The sequence below is a fragment of the Ahaetulla prasina genome, chromosome 15 (genome assembly GCF_028640845.1).
Source record: "Ahaetulla prasina isolate Xishuangbanna chromosome 15, ASM2864084v1, whole genome shotgun sequence".
Lineage (NCBI taxonomy): Eukaryota > Metazoa > Chordata > Lepidosauria > Squamata > Colubridae > Ahaetulla > Ahaetulla prasina.
Genome location: NC_080553.1, coordinates 18,349,269 through 18,365,765, shown reverse-complemented (window position 1 = coordinate 18,365,765; position 16,497 = coordinate 18,349,269). Strand labels below are relative to the sequence as shown.

General features: G+C 47.5%; 1 protein-coding gene across 1 annotated transcript; it reads left to right on the top strand.

Annotated features, from left to right (window-relative positions):
- The first annotated feature begins 175 nt into the window (after positions 1-175).
- Positions 176-15,807, top strand: TMEM119 (transmembrane protein 119). Its single transcript, XM_058158684.1, has 4 exons — positions 176-1,649; positions 1,916-2,191; positions 5,417-5,603; positions 12,170-15,807. Exons 1-4 carry the CDS (start codon positions 1,595-1,597, stop codon positions 13,110-13,112), a joined length of 1,461 nt encoding a protein of 486 aa, XP_058014667.1. The 5' UTR covers positions 176-1,594; the 3' UTR covers positions 13,113-15,807.
- Positions 15,808-16,497: the final 690 nt, after the last annotated feature.

Here is a 16,497-nt window from a genome sequence, read left to right as displayed (position 1 = left end):
GGGAGGGAGGAAGGAAGGAGGGAAGGAAGGAAGGAAGGAAGGAAAGGAGGGAGGGAGGGAAGGAGGGAGGAAGAAAAGCAAGGAAGGCAGGAAGGAAGGAAGGAAGGGAGGAAGAGAGGGAGGGAGGGAAGCAAGGCAGGCAGGCAGGCAGGCAAGCAGGAAGGAAGGGAGGGAGAGAGGAAGGAAGGAAGGAAGGAAGGAAGGAAGGAAGGAAGGAAGGAAGGAAGGAAGGAAGGAAGGAAGGAAGGAAGGAAGGAACTGTTGCCGTGTCCTGGGGTCATCTGATCCCCTTATCTGATCTTCTGACCAGCAAAGTCAATGGGGAAAGCCGAATTCACTTAACAACTGTGTTACTAACTTAACAACTGCAGTGATCCACTGAACAAATGTGGCAAGAAACGTCGTAAAACGGGGCAAAACCCGCTTAACAAATTTCTCACTCAGACGCATAAATTTTGGGCTCAATTATGCTTGTAAGACAGTCATGAACTGTCTGTATTCCTCTCCTCTTTCTGTAGCTTTCTGCCTTGCAAGACTTTTTCCTGGCCATCCAGATCTTGGCCTTAATATTTATTAAATCGATAATGCTTCCTGCCTTTTAGGCTTTCTTGAAGCCACCCTTTTTGACCAGCTTTTAAAATCCTGGATTAGATTTGATGAAGAAAAGGATTTTTGGCTCCTGATGAGTTGTTGGTTTCGATTAGAATCCTGCAAAACTGAAATATTCATCTCTACGGACCGACCTCCGAAGGTTATAATGAAAACGTTTTTTTTCCTGCTGTAGCATCAGAGATTGGAAGGTTTTCAGCTTGCATTGTGAAATGTTCAGGGGTGTTTACAGACAAATCTTTTATTGTGCAATTCTCATCTTTGGCTTGTCTATGTTCTGGGCATAACCCTTCCCTTGCACATTTAATAGAAACGCCATGTATCTCATCCACTTCTGGATTTTTTTTTAATATTCACTGGAAGAACATTTTTTTTAAGGACAAGGTAAAATACCTTTTGTATAAGGTGACCCTTTAGGGAGGACAGTCCTTCTTTGGTAAGTTCTGTCCTCTCTCAAAAACTGTCCTCCTTCATGTCCTCCTTTTTGATATTTATTTTATTTATTTATTTTATTTATTTTTTTACATTTATATCCCGCCCTTCTCCGAAGACTCAGGGCGGCTTACATTGTGTAAGGCAATAGTCTCATTCTATTTGTATATTTATATACAAAGTCAACTTATTGCCCCCCCAACAATCTGGGTCCTCATTTTACCTACCTTATAAAGGATGGAAGGCTGAGTCAACCTTGGGCCTGGTGGGACTAGAACCTGCAGTAATTGCAGGCAGCTGTGTTTAATAACAGGCTTCTTACAGCCTGAGCCACACCCTAATCTGTAAAGACTAATCTGTAAATCTCTGTATTTGATCGATGTCGATCCGATCCATTGCGTGTGATATGACATATTTGTATTTGACATGACGATTCATGAAGGCTCAGTACAGTGTGGCGAGATGTGATTATGAGATGCATGTGCTCCGCACAGGAGAATTGTTTTGAGAGAGTGGCTTTGTTTACTTCTTACCGAAACACAATACGGCACACATGGATGGATGCATTAGACTCACTTCTTTCTCAGTGAATATTCGATCATACACAGGTGAGCACAATAATTCATGTTTTATTAATTCATTATCTAATCATTTCCAAATATGTATAATTTTATGTACAAGTTTATTCAATGGAAAAGTACTCATTTAAGTAATTAAAAGGCATGTAAGCATAATTACAATATAAAATGTTATTGTTACAAATGTTTTTTGTTGTGTGTTTATCATATTATAGTGCATTCTGTATTATTGTTGCAATGAATAAAATGTTTCTTTTGTTTACGATATTTTTTGTGTCCTCCTTCTCATCAAAAAGTTGATCACCTTACTTTTGTAAGCACTGAAATGTTCCCAGATGGATTGCTCAGATTTTACATCATAGCCCTCCTGTGGCTTCCCAGCCTGAAAACGCTCCTCGCGGTTGTGACACACCCTCGAGTACTAACATTTTGGGAGAAGCATTTGAAGAACACGCAAAGCCTTGGACCAACAATACAGTCAAGAGCAACTCTCCTTGTGGCCACCGGAGGGCGCCCCAAACCAGGAATCCCATCGGACACGCAGCCAAGCCTCCAGCATCACTTTAGACCTGGTATTTCAATCTCTCTATTTATATCCTACTTATTGATATTTGCAGATGTTAATATATTTTAAACACAGAGCCAGACACCTATAGATGTGGAGGCACACAAAACATATCAATTGTGCATCTGATTAGATGCACCTTGGACAATGAGCTGAATGTGATGGGGAGCTGGTCATATGTAGGACCGAAAGGTGTAGGAATTGCCTTCAGGTGTTATTCTCAGCTCAAGCAAAGTTGGCATGGGGGGAATCTACCCATCATAAATCACCGGAATTTGATCCACTATTGCTCCCACCCACCCGCCTATCAGGGATAGCCCATCAACAGCCTCTCTCTGCCTGCCTGCCAGCCAGCTCTCTTTGCCCCAAATACTGACTGCCGTTGCAGTTGGGAGGCGAGCCTCTGCTTTGTCTTGAAGAGCCAAGGATGCCGCTGTGCTCCTTGTCCCATCTTTCCTTGGCAGCTCCTGTCTCCTCCTTCCTTTCCTGCTGTTGATTTATCCCTGCTCTGCAATTCAAACCAGATGTGCTGCAGCCTCAACCCCCATTAGTGCTGGCACAGAGTCGGCTTTGTAAAGAGGCCGTATGGATCCTGGGCCTCCCCCTTCCCTCTGGAGCATCTACAAGCCGTTGCCCCTTTTTGTGGACTGCCAATGGGGCAGAGGAGAGCTTGGGAAAAGGGCCCAGGTGGGGCGACATCCATTATTTAAAAGGAAGTGTTTGCTTTACCTTGGCATTCTGCATTTTCTTCCCTGAGGCACAGCAAAAATGGGCATCATTTTCCAGGCATTTATCTGAGTGGGGCACTTCCCTTGGCAGAGCTAGCTGGGGCCAACAAAAGCGCCTTGGATGCAAAAGATTAAAGAAGAGAAACGGGAAACAGAAGCGATCGAAGTGGAGGAAAAGTCCATCCCCCACAGATTGAGCAGAAGCTTCTAAATTAGTCCATTAGCATTCTGACCCTACCTGTGTGGCTTCCTTTAGTCCTTGGCGCTCCTCCTGATGCCCTCCAAAGAAGGCTCCCTTGGAAGGAGTGGATCTGCAAAAGTACCAGTGCTTCTGCTGCCAATCATTCTTTAACATAACGTAACATAACATAACAACAGAGTTGGAAGGGACCTTGGAGGTCTTCTAGTCCAACCCCCTGCCCAGGCAGGAAACCCTACACCATCTCAGTCAGATGGTTATCCAACATTTTCTTAAAAATTTCCAGTGTTGGAGCATTCACAACTTCTGCAGGCAAGTCGTTCCACTTATTAATTGTTCTAACTGTCAGGAAATTTCTCCTTAGTTCTAAGTTGCTTCTTTCTTTGATCAGTTTCCACCCATTGCTTCTTGTTCTACCCTCAGGTGCTTTGGAGAACAGCCCGACTCCCTCTTCTTTGTGGCAGCCCCTGAGATATTGGAACACTGCTATCATGTCTCCCCTAGTCCTTCTTTTCATTAAACTAGACATACCCAGTTCCTGCAACCGTTCTTCATATGTTTTAGCCTCCAGTCCCCTAATCATCTTTGTTGCTCTTCTCTGCACTCTTTCTAGAGTCTCCACATCTTTTTTACATCGTGGCGACCAAAACTGGATGCAATATTCCAAGTGTGGCCTTACCAAGGCATTTTCCGGGTCCTGGGCTCCCTTGCTCATTCAGCCCTGCAATGTCAACCCAGAAGGTCGGGTGCCGGCCTGCGCATGTCTACCAGAATGCTACTCTTCTGGGTTCTGCCGCTCCCGCAAGCACAATGGCCAGATGACCAGTGCCCGTATGATCACAGGAATGCGGAATAGGAGCCGCAGGATGGTTTTGCATGCCACTTCTGGCACGCGTGCTGTAGGTTCGCCGACACTGTTCTAAGATCTTCTGGATCAGCAGATGCAGATCTCATAAAAGGTGTCTGTGCTCTTAGAGCTGCCTTATTTGGTACCCCACCAGCTATTGTGGAAAGATACTTCCCCCCCTCTCTCTTTTTTTCCCCTTCCTTCTCGTCCTCCTTGCTTCGGGCTAGCAAAGCCAAACAGCCTTGATTTTTCTGGTCCAAGCCAAAGCCGCAGATAACCCAAGAGAAGACGGTCGAGATTAAACGCTGTAGACTCAACAGTTTGTCTCCTGGCTTCCATCCACAGAGTGGAGAGAGAGAGAGAGAGACCCAGGAGAAGACAGGGTGTCCTGCAGGATCAGAAATCCTCAAAGCAATCCTGGGTTGGGGAGAGCCCTTCGCTCCAGTCTTTCAGAAAGACAGACATTGAATCTAGCTTCCTTCTAATATCAGCATCTGGTTTCAAAACATGCTTCTAGTCCTTGTGGGAGGAGAGCTGGCTTAATCTGTGGGGGCAAAACACCAGGAGCCTGGCAGCGGCCTTTTCCAACTCAGCAATTTTACTAAAAAGTCTTTGTGAGCCGCAGCTGTTCCCTTTTTAAATAAATTTTTTGTGAGTCGGAAAAGGTTGTGAGCACATGTAATTACAGCAGCAAGAATTGTTTTTGCGCAAAATTGAAAAGCAGAGAAAATACCCCTGGAAGGAGAAATCATTAGAAAAATTTTAGATTGTGCAGAAATGAACAGATTAACTTTGATGATTAAAGAAAGAGAGGATTCAAAATATTTTAAGATATGGGATCAATTTTACCATTGCTTAGAAAAAAGATATAGACAAGCAAACTGATAGTTACAGTATGTAAGAAAATGGTATAATTAGAATATTGTACTTGTGGAAAAAAATTGTAACAGATTAAATGAAAATGAAGACAGAAGAAACAACAAAAAATATGAAGCCAAGGAGAAAACACCGAGGTGTCACATGGAAAAAAATGACCGATGTATTAAATGCTTGTTTGCGTATAAAATAAAATAAAAATTATATTTAAAAAATGTAATGAGTGTCTCGCACTAGATAATTGACAGGCAAGCTGAAACTGAGTTAATCAACTAAAATTAGCAAACTTCCTCAAACCCCCAAATAAGTTACCCAGGTTTGCAAACACAATCAGAGTTAATTAAGTTAGGTCTCCCAGAGGAACTGCAATCTATGTATGCGCACGTGTGCACACACACACACACACACACACACACACACACAGAGGCCCCTCAAGTGTCACTCAGCAATCAACCAGTAGACACTTCAAGCTCCCCCTATAAAAATCTGCTGCTGTACCCCACTTCTCTGCAGATTTTAGGAATAAATATTTCTTTTTTCCCCATTGCTGTCTGAATCTCACTTTTATTTATTCTTGCGCAGTCCCCGCTCGAGTTGGAACCCCAAATGATTCTTCTGATAAGGTGGAGAAGAAGATTGCCAAGGACGATCAGGCGACCCTGGGATGGAGGCTGCAGCCATCGCAAACGGGGGCCGGTTGCAAGTGCTCCCATTTTGATCATGTGACAGTGGGGAAATGCGGCAAAGATCGTAAGTGCGAGGACTGCTTGTAAGTCGCTTGTGTCAGTGCTGTTGTGATGTCAAACGGATGCTAAACAAAAGTTTGTGAGTCAAAACAGGCTCAGTCCTTGCAAGCCATGGGGTGATGCCAGTGGTGGGATTCAAATAATTTAACAACCAGTTCTCTGCCCTAATGACCAGCTGGGTAGGCGTGGCTCGGTGGTCATGTGATCGTGTGGGTGTGGCCAACTCAATGTCACTCATGTCGATGGGCGATTCGCCTTTGCTGTTACAATGTAATAAGGGTTAACCAGAGAGGCAGTTTCTGTAAGCAGGGCAATAAATATTAGGCTAGAACCAACACCAGAATGTTTCCTTCCTGCCTTCCTTACAGGATTAGCCCTGGAAAGTGGGAAAAAAACAAAATAAGATTTCTTCCAACAACCGGTTCTCCGAACTGCTTAGAAAGTTTACAACCGGTTCTCCCGAATAGGTGCAAACCGGCTGAATCCCACCACTGGGTGATGCCTCCAGCAGACTCTTTAGAGCCAAATAATTTCCTTTGGGTGTGCAAAACTCTACGCAACGAAGACGGCCTTTGCAGCCAGTTAGCAGTTGGCGATCTCTGGGTGTGGAGCTGCTGACTCAGCTGGAAGAGGTGGTGGGGGGAATCCAGAGGGAGGGAGGGAGAGGAGAAATAAATAAAAAAAAAAAACCCAGCCCAAATTACAAGCAGAGCCTGGCCAGAGAATTTAGCTAAATTGCTGGTTAGGGCTGTGTTTGAGCGTCTCCATAGGGTTGCACCCGGGATGGTCTCTTCGCTGGAACTAAATTAGAGAGTGGCAGAGGACTATGGTGACCCTGGGGCTCACCAAGCCACAGGCAGCATCCTTTTAGCCTGGGAGGTACCCTCGTGTGGGGTGGCAAGCCATCCAGCCGGCCGCTTTGCCAACCCACCTCCGCATGCTAGAAGCCACTGCCAAAATGGCTTTCGAAGAGAGATAAGGCCTTAGTTCAGTGTTTCTCAACCGTGGTAACTTTAAGTTGTCTGGACTTCAACTCCCAGAATTCCCCAGTGGACTTTCAGCTCTCTGGACTTCAACTCCCAGAATTCCCCAGTCGACTTTCAGCTGCCAGGACTTCAACTCCCAGAATTCCCCAGTGGACTTTCAACTGTCTTGGCTTCAACTCCCAGAATTCCCCAGTCGATTTTAAGCTGTCTGGACTTCAACTCCCAGAATTCCCTCCAGGGGAAGGATACTGAAAAATCTCCATTCCCACCCCACTCTGGGGCCAGCCAGAGGTGGTATCTGCCGGTTCTCCGAACCACTCAAAATTTCTGCTACCGGTTCTCCAGAACCTGTCAGGACCTGCTGGATTTCACCCCTGATCCGTGCCCTCCGTCTGGTTCCCACAACCTGAGATTCTCCTTCTCTGAATCACTGCCTTAAGCTGGGTTCCCGTTCTGTCTGCAGCTGCGTCAAGAAGCTGCGTTTGCTCAACCGCCACATCCTTTTTTGGGAGGGAAAAAAAGCCAGGAAAACCCAAAAGACAGCAACCTTTGCAAATATTTTCCCAGTCTTGGCTTCATTTGATTTTGCTTTCTCGTGTCTTGGAATTCTTTCTGCACTCGCTCCAGCGAGAACTCCCCGGGATGTGACAGCGACATATTTACGATCCTGATAAGGCATTTTAGAGGGAAAAATCACTTTTTTAAGAACTTAACTCTTCCTTGCCCTCTTTCCCTCAGCCTCCTCCCTGCGTTCTCCCGAGGTCCTTAAGAAACTCAGAGCAAAGGAAGGTCTCAAATTTCATTTGCAGGCTTGACTGGAATAAAACTATAGTTCTCTGGAGAAGCCTTAATCACAAACCACCGTGTGTGTGTGTGTGTGTGTGTGTGTGTGTGTGTGTGTGTGTGTGTGTCTGCAACAGAACCTCCCATTACAGACTCTGGAAGAGGCGAAGAACAGGAGGGATTCGCTGTATAATTTGACATTCCTCCATTGTATTGACTAGAAACGTAGCACCCTCATTTCATTTGCTGGCATCTAATTGAATTAAATTATCCAATTTGCCCAGGGATTGTGGAATAAACCACAACAGGCCTCATTCACAATCATGTTCCTGCGACATGCTAAACCAGAACCAAACCACACGTGAGCTTAGCACGATGCCAAACTCTGCCTCCTCCAGCAATCTCTCCTCAAGGAAACCAAACAGGCTGTTTGAGGATGAGAAGGAACTTGGTACGTGCTCAGAGGCCCCCTTGTTCTCCTGGGGCAAATAATTCGGAAGAACTTGCTATGGACTTAGAAAGTAGCTGCTTGGAGCCTTATCTTTCTTTGCATCTCGTTCCTGCCTCGAAAGCAATTTTTCACCAACGTTTTCATTTACGTTTGAAGGCTGGTTAGGTTAGGGAGCAGTGCCTAAGCAGAGACACGAACCAAGAGGCAGAAATATGAGGCTCCAAGTTAGAACAAACCAGCATTTCTTTTCCCCCCAGATGGCTTGTCCAAAACTGCCCTGGGTATGAAAAGGAAGGAAGGAAAGGAAGAAGGAAGGAAAAGGAGAGGAAGAAAAGAAAGGAAGAAAGGAAAGAAAGGAGGGAGGAAGGAAGGAAGGAAGGAAGGAAGGAAAGAAAGAAAGAAAGAGAAAGAAGGAAGGAAGGAAGAAAAGAAAGAGAGAGAGAGAAAGAAAGAAGGAAGGAAGGAAGGAAGAAAAGAAAGAAAGAAAGAAAGAAAGAAAGAAAGAAAGAAAGAAAGAAAGAAAGAAAAAGAAAGAGAGAAAAGGAAAAAATTTTGGCGGGCCACTCCTGCGATGCCAGCTCTGCCTTTGGGAAGATGTGCAGGAAAATGAATCTCTCCCCCCCCTCCCCAGTTGTGCCTTGCACAGTCCCTCCCAGCGAGGAAGGGGGGGGGCTCTGCCTCCAGAAGAAAAGAGGAGGGAAGGGACGGAGAGGGGAGCTGTTTGGGGCTGTCCTGCCCTTCCCTCTTCCTACCCTCCCATTCCCACATGAAACCAGATTTAATGCAAACAAGCTGGCCTGGCTCAGAGCTGCCCAGGACGCTGCCGAGAGCAGAGCAGAGCAGAGCCGAGAGCCCAGCCAGGCGCCCCAACTCAAGGAGAGAAACTTCCCAGCCGCCTTGACACCTCCTCTTGCCCGGGTGAGTTCCTGCCAGGGGCTTCTCCTGCTGGGGGGGGGGCAGCTGACTCCCCTCCGTTGGGGGTCTCTCTGCCGTTCTCCCTGGCAATGGGGACTCCTGAGGGGATCCTGCCACCCCTCCTGCCCTGCCAGGCACCCCGTGGCACTTTCTGATACCTCTGCAAGGGTGGCAAGAGCCCGCCTCTGCCCCTGTTTTAATTCCAGGTGTGCAGAAAGTGCCAGTCAGCAGAATTCCCCCCCCCATTTGGAGGGTTGCCACTGTGAAGGAGCGAGAAGGTGGGGCAGTTCAAGGGATGCTGCTGTCCCATAGACTCCAGAGGCCAAAGGAGCCTCCCTGCAGACCGACAACTGCAAAAGGGGGCCTGCAGTCCTTTCGCTGCCCACTCTTGCCACTGTGTGCCCAGCCCTTGAGAGCTGCAAGACGGGCACCCAATGCCCCCCCCCCGAAGCTGCAAGGCTTGGGTTGGGGTAGGCACGCTTTTGAGGGGAGGTCTCGGTGGTGGTGGTGGTTTCCAAGCCCTGACACTCATACTTCAGTTCTCTTCTCTTTCCATCCCTTCCCCGAACTGACAAGACTTCCATGCGGGGGTCTCTTGGGATTTCCTTTCTCCTGCACGTGTGCAAAGCGCTTCTATTTGACTCACAACCAGGCCCTGTGGTTGCCTCCTCTTTTGCAGTTGGAGCCTGGGGGCAGGAAAGAGAGAAGACACACACACACACAGAACCACTCTCTATCCATAGCCTTTATGGCTGCTTTTTTGGGTGGCTGCATCTTTTCTCTGACTTTGCTAACTTTAAAATATTAACAAGAAGTAAATTTGAAAGGATTTGCCTGTCTTTTCAAATTGCACATTCATAACTCCTTCTGTCATCTCTCTCTCTCTCTTTCTCTATCTATCTATCTATCCATCTATCTTTTGTGTTTTTGACTCAGTGAGTCCAAGTACAGATTAGCTGGACGTGTTCCTGGGGGGCCCAGGGGGCTGGAAAGTACAGAAGCCCCCCCCCCCCGCCCCTGAACTAAAGTAGAATTAAATACCCCCTGTTGTGGTCCAGAGTCTGCAGCTGGCTCTTGGGGGGGAGGACTGACGGGTGGTGGTGGTGGAGGGGCTGGGATCCCAAGCAAAGTCTGGACGGTTGATTTAATTGCCATTTGATAATTTGTTCCTGCCAAGGAGAGTCGAGAGATCTCAGATTACAGAAAGCTAAAGTGGGTTTAGAGAATATGTTATGCTTTTGGGGAAGGAAAGAGGGAGGGACGCTGACGTATTGAGTCTTAGCAAAGCCAGGGGGGTTGGAGGCATTCCCAGGAATGAGGACTGAGGAATGGAGGACCGCTTCTTCCCAGATGCTACAGCAGGGGGATAAAAAAGTTGAATTTTTATTGGGGCACTCTTAAATTTGACGTTTACATCAAGTTTTAGACAGCTGAGCAGAGCCTGCACCCTCAGCAACAGTCTACCTGTGACTACCAGAAATGGAAAACAGTGGTGTCTGAGCTGCTCAGGGGAGAAGGGGGCGCAAGGCAGGCCCCCCCCCTTAACCTGCAGCTTTTCATCTTGGGAACGCAGCGGATTTGGGATGCCGGACAGAGCAAAAAGTTAGTTTGGGGAGCCAGAGAGCTGCCTCTCCAATCACAGAAGAAGAAGGCCCGGAGACGTCCCCACCCCCACCCCAAAAATTTGGATGCCCCTTTGGGAGTGGGAGAGAGGCAGGAAAGAAAAGGAGGAAGTTGGCAGATGAAGGGTGTTATCTCAGCATCCTTCATTAAGAAAATCCAATCAAGCGCAGAGGATGGAGATCAGGCAAAATTTGGGGCACGGACTGCAGAAGAATCCTACTTGGTAGCTCCTGGCGGGGGGGAGGGGAGGATGTGGGGGGCTGGCCTGGCCTGGCGAATCCCCGTCTAGGCACTCTTGGTCTCCTCCGATTTGGCACGATCCCCAATGTTGCTCTGCTGAAGTTTTAGGAGAGCTGAAAAGCCGAGCCACTGCTGGAAAGTGGGAGAAGTGGGACCGATCACATCTGGCAGCCCGTCCAGGACCCTCCAGCTGTTCCAGCCCCCCAGGCATCCAGATGGCCAGACCACCTACTCTGGGGGCTGCAGGAAGACTCCAGGCTGGGCAAAGGGGGGGCGGGGTTGCATGTATTGCCCTCAGCTGGCCAAGAAAGGGTTGGCTTTCAGTTTGCCTGCTTTTAGCAAAACATCTGGAATTTGGAAAAAGTCTTGAAGCCTGGGCAGTCTCAAAGGAAGAGTTAGCGCCTGACCATGTGCAGAAGGACATCCCTATGCCTCTCCCTGAACTAGGCTGGACTTCTCAAGTCTTTTGAGTTTCCAAATTAAGACCAGGATGTGTGTCCTGAGAGAGGGAGAGAAAGAGAGATAGACAGAGGAAGAGAGAGAGAGAAAAGAAGGGAGAGAGAGAGAAAGAAAGAGGGAGGGAGAATGGGGGAGAGAGAGAGAGAGAAAAGAGAGAGTGAGTAAGAAAGAGAAAGGGAGAGAGAGAAAGAAAGAAAGGGAGGGAGAGTGGGAGAGAGAGAGAGAAAAGGGAGAGTGAGAAAGAGAGAGAGAGCGAAAGAAAGAAAGGGAGGGAGAGTGGGAGAGAGAGAGAGAGAGAAAAGAAGGGTGAGAGAGAGGAGAGAAAGAGGGAGGGAGAGAGAGAGAAGGAGAAGGAATGGAGACATTTCTTGAACTTTCTTTGTTTAGATCTACCGGATAGGTTAACAGGGCCTAAAGTAAACCTCACGCAGCAGGGAGAGCCCTGGCGTTCTTGAGCTGTCTCGCATCGCTCAGCCCGGCCGGCCAGCCGCCGTTTCCGTTGAGAGGCTCCAAGCTCAGGAATGTCTCCCGCTGCCAGCTGTGCTCCGCTCAGGCCAAATCGGGATACTTAAACACCACCGTCCCAAGAATGATGGGGAGCAAGCGAGGCTGCAAACCGACTCTGGGCACAGAGCGATGGCCGGATTCCCAAGTGGAAAGTCCTTTTTTGCAGTCCAGGCCTTCTCCGCCTCCTTCTCTGAACAGAAGAGCATGGCTGTTCTGAATTCGGACAGACCAGAATATCTTAATTGCCCCCCCCACCCATTGCAGAGACACCCCCAAATGAACGGACAGATGTTATCATCCCAAACCAGAATTGCAAACAAACAAACGGACAAGCATTAGAAATCAAGTAAAAACAAGATAAACTATGACAGTTGGTGGAGGCTCGTAGATTTTATACAAGAACCATGTAAAATGGGCATTTGGTGTTGGGGAAGACTGGGAATAGATTGAGGGGCCCAAATATTTGATTTCTGTGCATGAGCGCAATTCTTCGGATTGGTTTGTTTTAGCTCTGAATTTATTTTCGGTGTGGAAAGGAGAAATCCTTCCCCCAAAAAAAGGTTTCTTTGATTCAAAGCCCTCTGAAAAATAACAGATCCCTTGTGTTGTTTTTTCCCCCCCTCAGAAATCTGTGTGGTCCTTTGAGCCTTGCCATGGAGGCCATGCAAGACCTCTGCCTGCTTCTTCTCTTGATGTTGCCCTTTTGCGCCTCAAGATCAATTCAGAACCTGGTCCTGGAAGAGGGCGAGGGGAGTGGAGACAGCGAGGGGGCTCCCTCCGACCCGACTTCTGCCAGGGCGACTCTGAGTGCGAGTCCCACCTCAGGGAGCCTTGTGGTCGATTCGGTCAATGGAACTTTGCACTCGTTCAACATCCTGGATGGCATTGTGAACTTCTTCCAGACGTACATGCTCTTGATCGTGGTGCTGGGCTCCCTTCTCCTCATCTTCCTTTCCATCGTGTGTGCGGCTGTCATCACCCAGCAGAAGCACAAGGCCTCCGCCTATTACCCGTCCTCTTTTCCCAAAAAGAAGTACGTGGATCAGAACGACAAGGCAGGGGGAGCCAAGGCCTTCAGCGAAGTTCCTGAGAAGCCATCAGATGACAGCCAAGAGGAGCCGGTAGATTCCACCAAACAGTTGCAGGCTGACATCTTAGCGGCTGCCCAGAACCTGAGGTCTCCAACCAAGGTCGTCATGGTGAATGGGAAAAGTGGCCCCATGGAAGACCCACCGGTTGAAGGAAAAGAGAAAGGCCCCCAAAAAACAGAAGATGTGGAGGAAGGCAGCTCCAAAGAAGAAGACGAAGAAGAAGAAGAAGAAGAAAAATCACCAAATGAGGCTGAGCTGCCTCCAGAGACATCAGCCACAAACAATTTGGCGGATGCCGAGGCCAAAGAAGAAGAGATCCCATCTGTGGTGGAGACCCATCCATCTCCACCTGGGGAGTCCAAGGAAGCCCCACCCACTGAGAAATCTGCCATGCCTGTCTCAGAAGGTCAGAAGGACCAGAAGGAAGAGCTCAGCGCTCCACTGACTCTCGACCCCACAGAAGAATCTAAAAACTGAACGGGGTCAGTTCCCATCACTGGGGGGGGGGGACACCTTATAATATGAAATCTAAAGGGATCTGTTTATCAGAGGGCAGCAGATCTTTACCTTACCTGTAAAGAAGACAAGTTAGCCACCTTCCCACCCTCCTGAAACACCTGAAAGTTCTACATTATTGTGATTTTTTCTTCAGACTTGCCCAAGCCTTCCGCCCTCCAGGTGTGGAAGACCATGACTTCCATCATCCCCTGCCAACCTGCTCAGGGAGGTGATGAGAGTCGCTCAACCCATCTGGGGGGAGAGGGAAGCTGAGTGACCGCAATGTCATAATGTAGCTACTCAGCCAGATTTCATTGAGCAGGTAAGATAGAACTTATTTTAGAAGACCGGTTGAAGAAAACAAAGACTTCAACGTGATTCCAGGATTCTTCTGGAGGAGCCATCTTAGTATCGTCCTCCAGGACTTTCCCACTTTCAGGGAGAACATATCTGCACATACATCTACATACATACATAATTTTTGAGGTGGGCCCTTTGGGTGAGCATCTAACTCTATTTATATCAATTCTGGACCAAGGTTGTGTGCAGAGATGATTGGCCAACTTTTTGATCAATCATGAAGTCATCCAGACCTTTCTTTCCCCCCACCCTCCACTGCTGATGAGATCGTCTTTGGGCAAACTTCACGTCATTTCATACCTGTCCTTCTTTTAAAGCAAAACTTGGCTCAACTCTGTTTAGCTGTCCCTTATATCAGTCATGAATTCATTTACTTTTGTTACTCTCAGCTCTGAAGGCTGAACTCATGGCCGTATATAGTTTCAGAATGGTCAACCTGAATTCAGATTTTTAAGTACAATTTCCAGCCAAGCAATGATAACAATAGACAATGGATCCACCACTCAGTCCAAGTTTTTTTTTTTTTTTTAATCTGGTTTCTGAGAATCCTTAACTCCAAGTTCTCCAGATGCTTTAGGAGATCTGATTGCTCAACCCAACCAACCTTGGGATGACTCTGATGACATTTCTGATAACTATTCTTCTTACTCAGACTTCTGTATGGAGGGGAGGACTTTCATGAGTGAAAGAAGCCCAACAAAGGTGGACTTTTTAATCTATGTTCAATCCTGAAGTTCTTCACTTGTCAAGATTTGGTTAATCTTCAGAGGAGGGAGGCCTCATATTTTTCAGCATTCACCAGTAGCGGGTTCCACTTACCTTCAGAACTGTCAGCGCACCAGCATCCGTGATGACATCGGGTGGGTGGGCGGAGCCTCCCACCACCGCCACTACTGATTCATCCGAACCGGGGGATACTGGTAGAAACCCACCCCTGATTCAAACACATTGAAAATGTTTTCTGGGCTTTTTAAAACTCAGTTATGGGGTGGGGTGGAGGGAAGACTTTTGGTCATTTTTTTTAAAAAAAATGTTTTTATACTTTGATGAGGGACATTGGATTTCAGATTCCCAGGTTCTAATTTTTCCGCACCAACTAGAAAAAAAAATTTCAGTAAGCTTTACAGCTGAAGCAAGCGAGATTAACCTGGTTTGCGACAAGCCTTGAAGAAGCTGGGTGCCAGGAGAACATATTTGCAACAACAACAACAACAAAAAAAACCCTCCTTGGTTTTTCCCAGCCTCTTTGCAAAGGTTCTGCTGATATTTATGACTTTCTCTCCCACTAGGGTTCTCCCAGGCTGACCCTTGTAATCCTACTAAAAGCATCTATAAATTTAGCTGACCGAGACATTTATTATAGTTTTGAGGAATTATCTGGGGTAGGGTTTAGTAGGTTGACCCTCTCCGGCTAGTGTCTCCACAGTCCTATACTTTCAAAGCCATTTTTGAAAGAGAGACTATAACGGGGCTGTAAAAGACAAAATCTGGAGCTCCCCAACTGGATTTAGCATGAAAAGGGTTTTGTGAACCTTTCAGCATCTTTTTCTAGGGCAGTGATTGGCGAACCTTTTCGGCACCGAGTGCCCAAACTGGAGACCAGCTGGCCAGGGTGCATGCCTGTTTTGGGGGCTGTTTTCAGGCCATTTTGGGGGTATTTTTGGCCCCAAAACAGCCAGAAAACAGCCCAAAAAAAGGCTCAGAAAGAGCCCAGAAAACGGTCCCCAAAACAGCCTGGAAAATGGCTCAAGAAAGCCCCAAAAATGGTCTGTTTTTTGGCCATTTTTCGGGCCATTTTCAGGTTGTTTTCCAGCGCCCGCAAAGTCCAGCTGGCTGGCGTGCATGTGCCATAAACCAGAAGAGCAGCTGGCAATGGCGCGAGTGCCCCCAGAGAGGGTTTTGCGTGCCACCTCTGGCATGTGTGCGGAATCACGTTTCTAGGGCTTCCTAAACCTTAAAACAACGAGGAAGGACTCAGTGTTGATCAAAATGCAAAATAAACATCTTTACAGCCCTTCTTCACTTTCCAGATGTTCCAACCCAGCCCACGTGTGGCAAAAGCCCAGGCATGGCAGAAACCAGATGCCCAAACACCTAGGACTGTGTTTCTCAAGCTTTAAGGTGTTTGCACTTCAAATCCCAGAATCCCCCAGGCAGCAGTTTAATTGGTTGACATGGCCAAGGATTTCCAAAGAAATGGCCCAAATTCAATAAAATGCCTTCACTGTACCGCCCCCCCCTTTAAGCCTACAATGAGTCCAAGTGTATTTTTCTCCATTGTAGATGTATGTTCCATTAAAAAGAAATGATACAGCTTGTGTGGATGAAGACTGGTGGTTTTCTCACCCTGAATTCTCCAGGCAACGTTTCTGAAATAGCAAAAGTCTTGTTGGCATAAAAATGGAAGGGGGGGGTCTCCCCAGGCCAAAAAAAGACAGTTCTTGCTTAATATGCAGCTCATAAAATCTTGTGTCTTTCTTGGGAATGGTTCCTCCAGTCTTGGATTACGCCCAAACCACTCCTCAAAATTACGGGATTTGCATACTTCCTCTTTGACCTACTGCATTATTTGGGGAAGGGTCAGCTAAACCTGTCTCGTCCTACCTCGCCATACTGGTTTTTGTTTTAAGCTCTCTTGGGATGCTTGCCATCTTCCTTCGGCAACTAGAACCCCCCCCCCGCCTCCCTTCTTCTTATCCCGTTTCCTCAACAGTCCCCCAAAAGGTTCTCCAACCCTCCCTTTGGCAGGTTGACTTTTCAGTGTCTTGTGGCTAGACTGGAAGCGGGGAGCAAAACGTTGTTGTGAAACTGTCTTTCTCTCCTGGGATTAAAAGAGGAAATAGCCGACATTCTTGGGCCAGAAAGAGAGCATCAGAGGGGCCTCAGATGGAGATTCCCACCCCCACCCCACCCGCCTTCCATCAGGCGCTCCGGACTCAGCACTTGGGGTGGGGGGAGATTTCTGCCTGCTTTGAAGGTTGCAAGAAGCTTGGCCAAGGGGAGA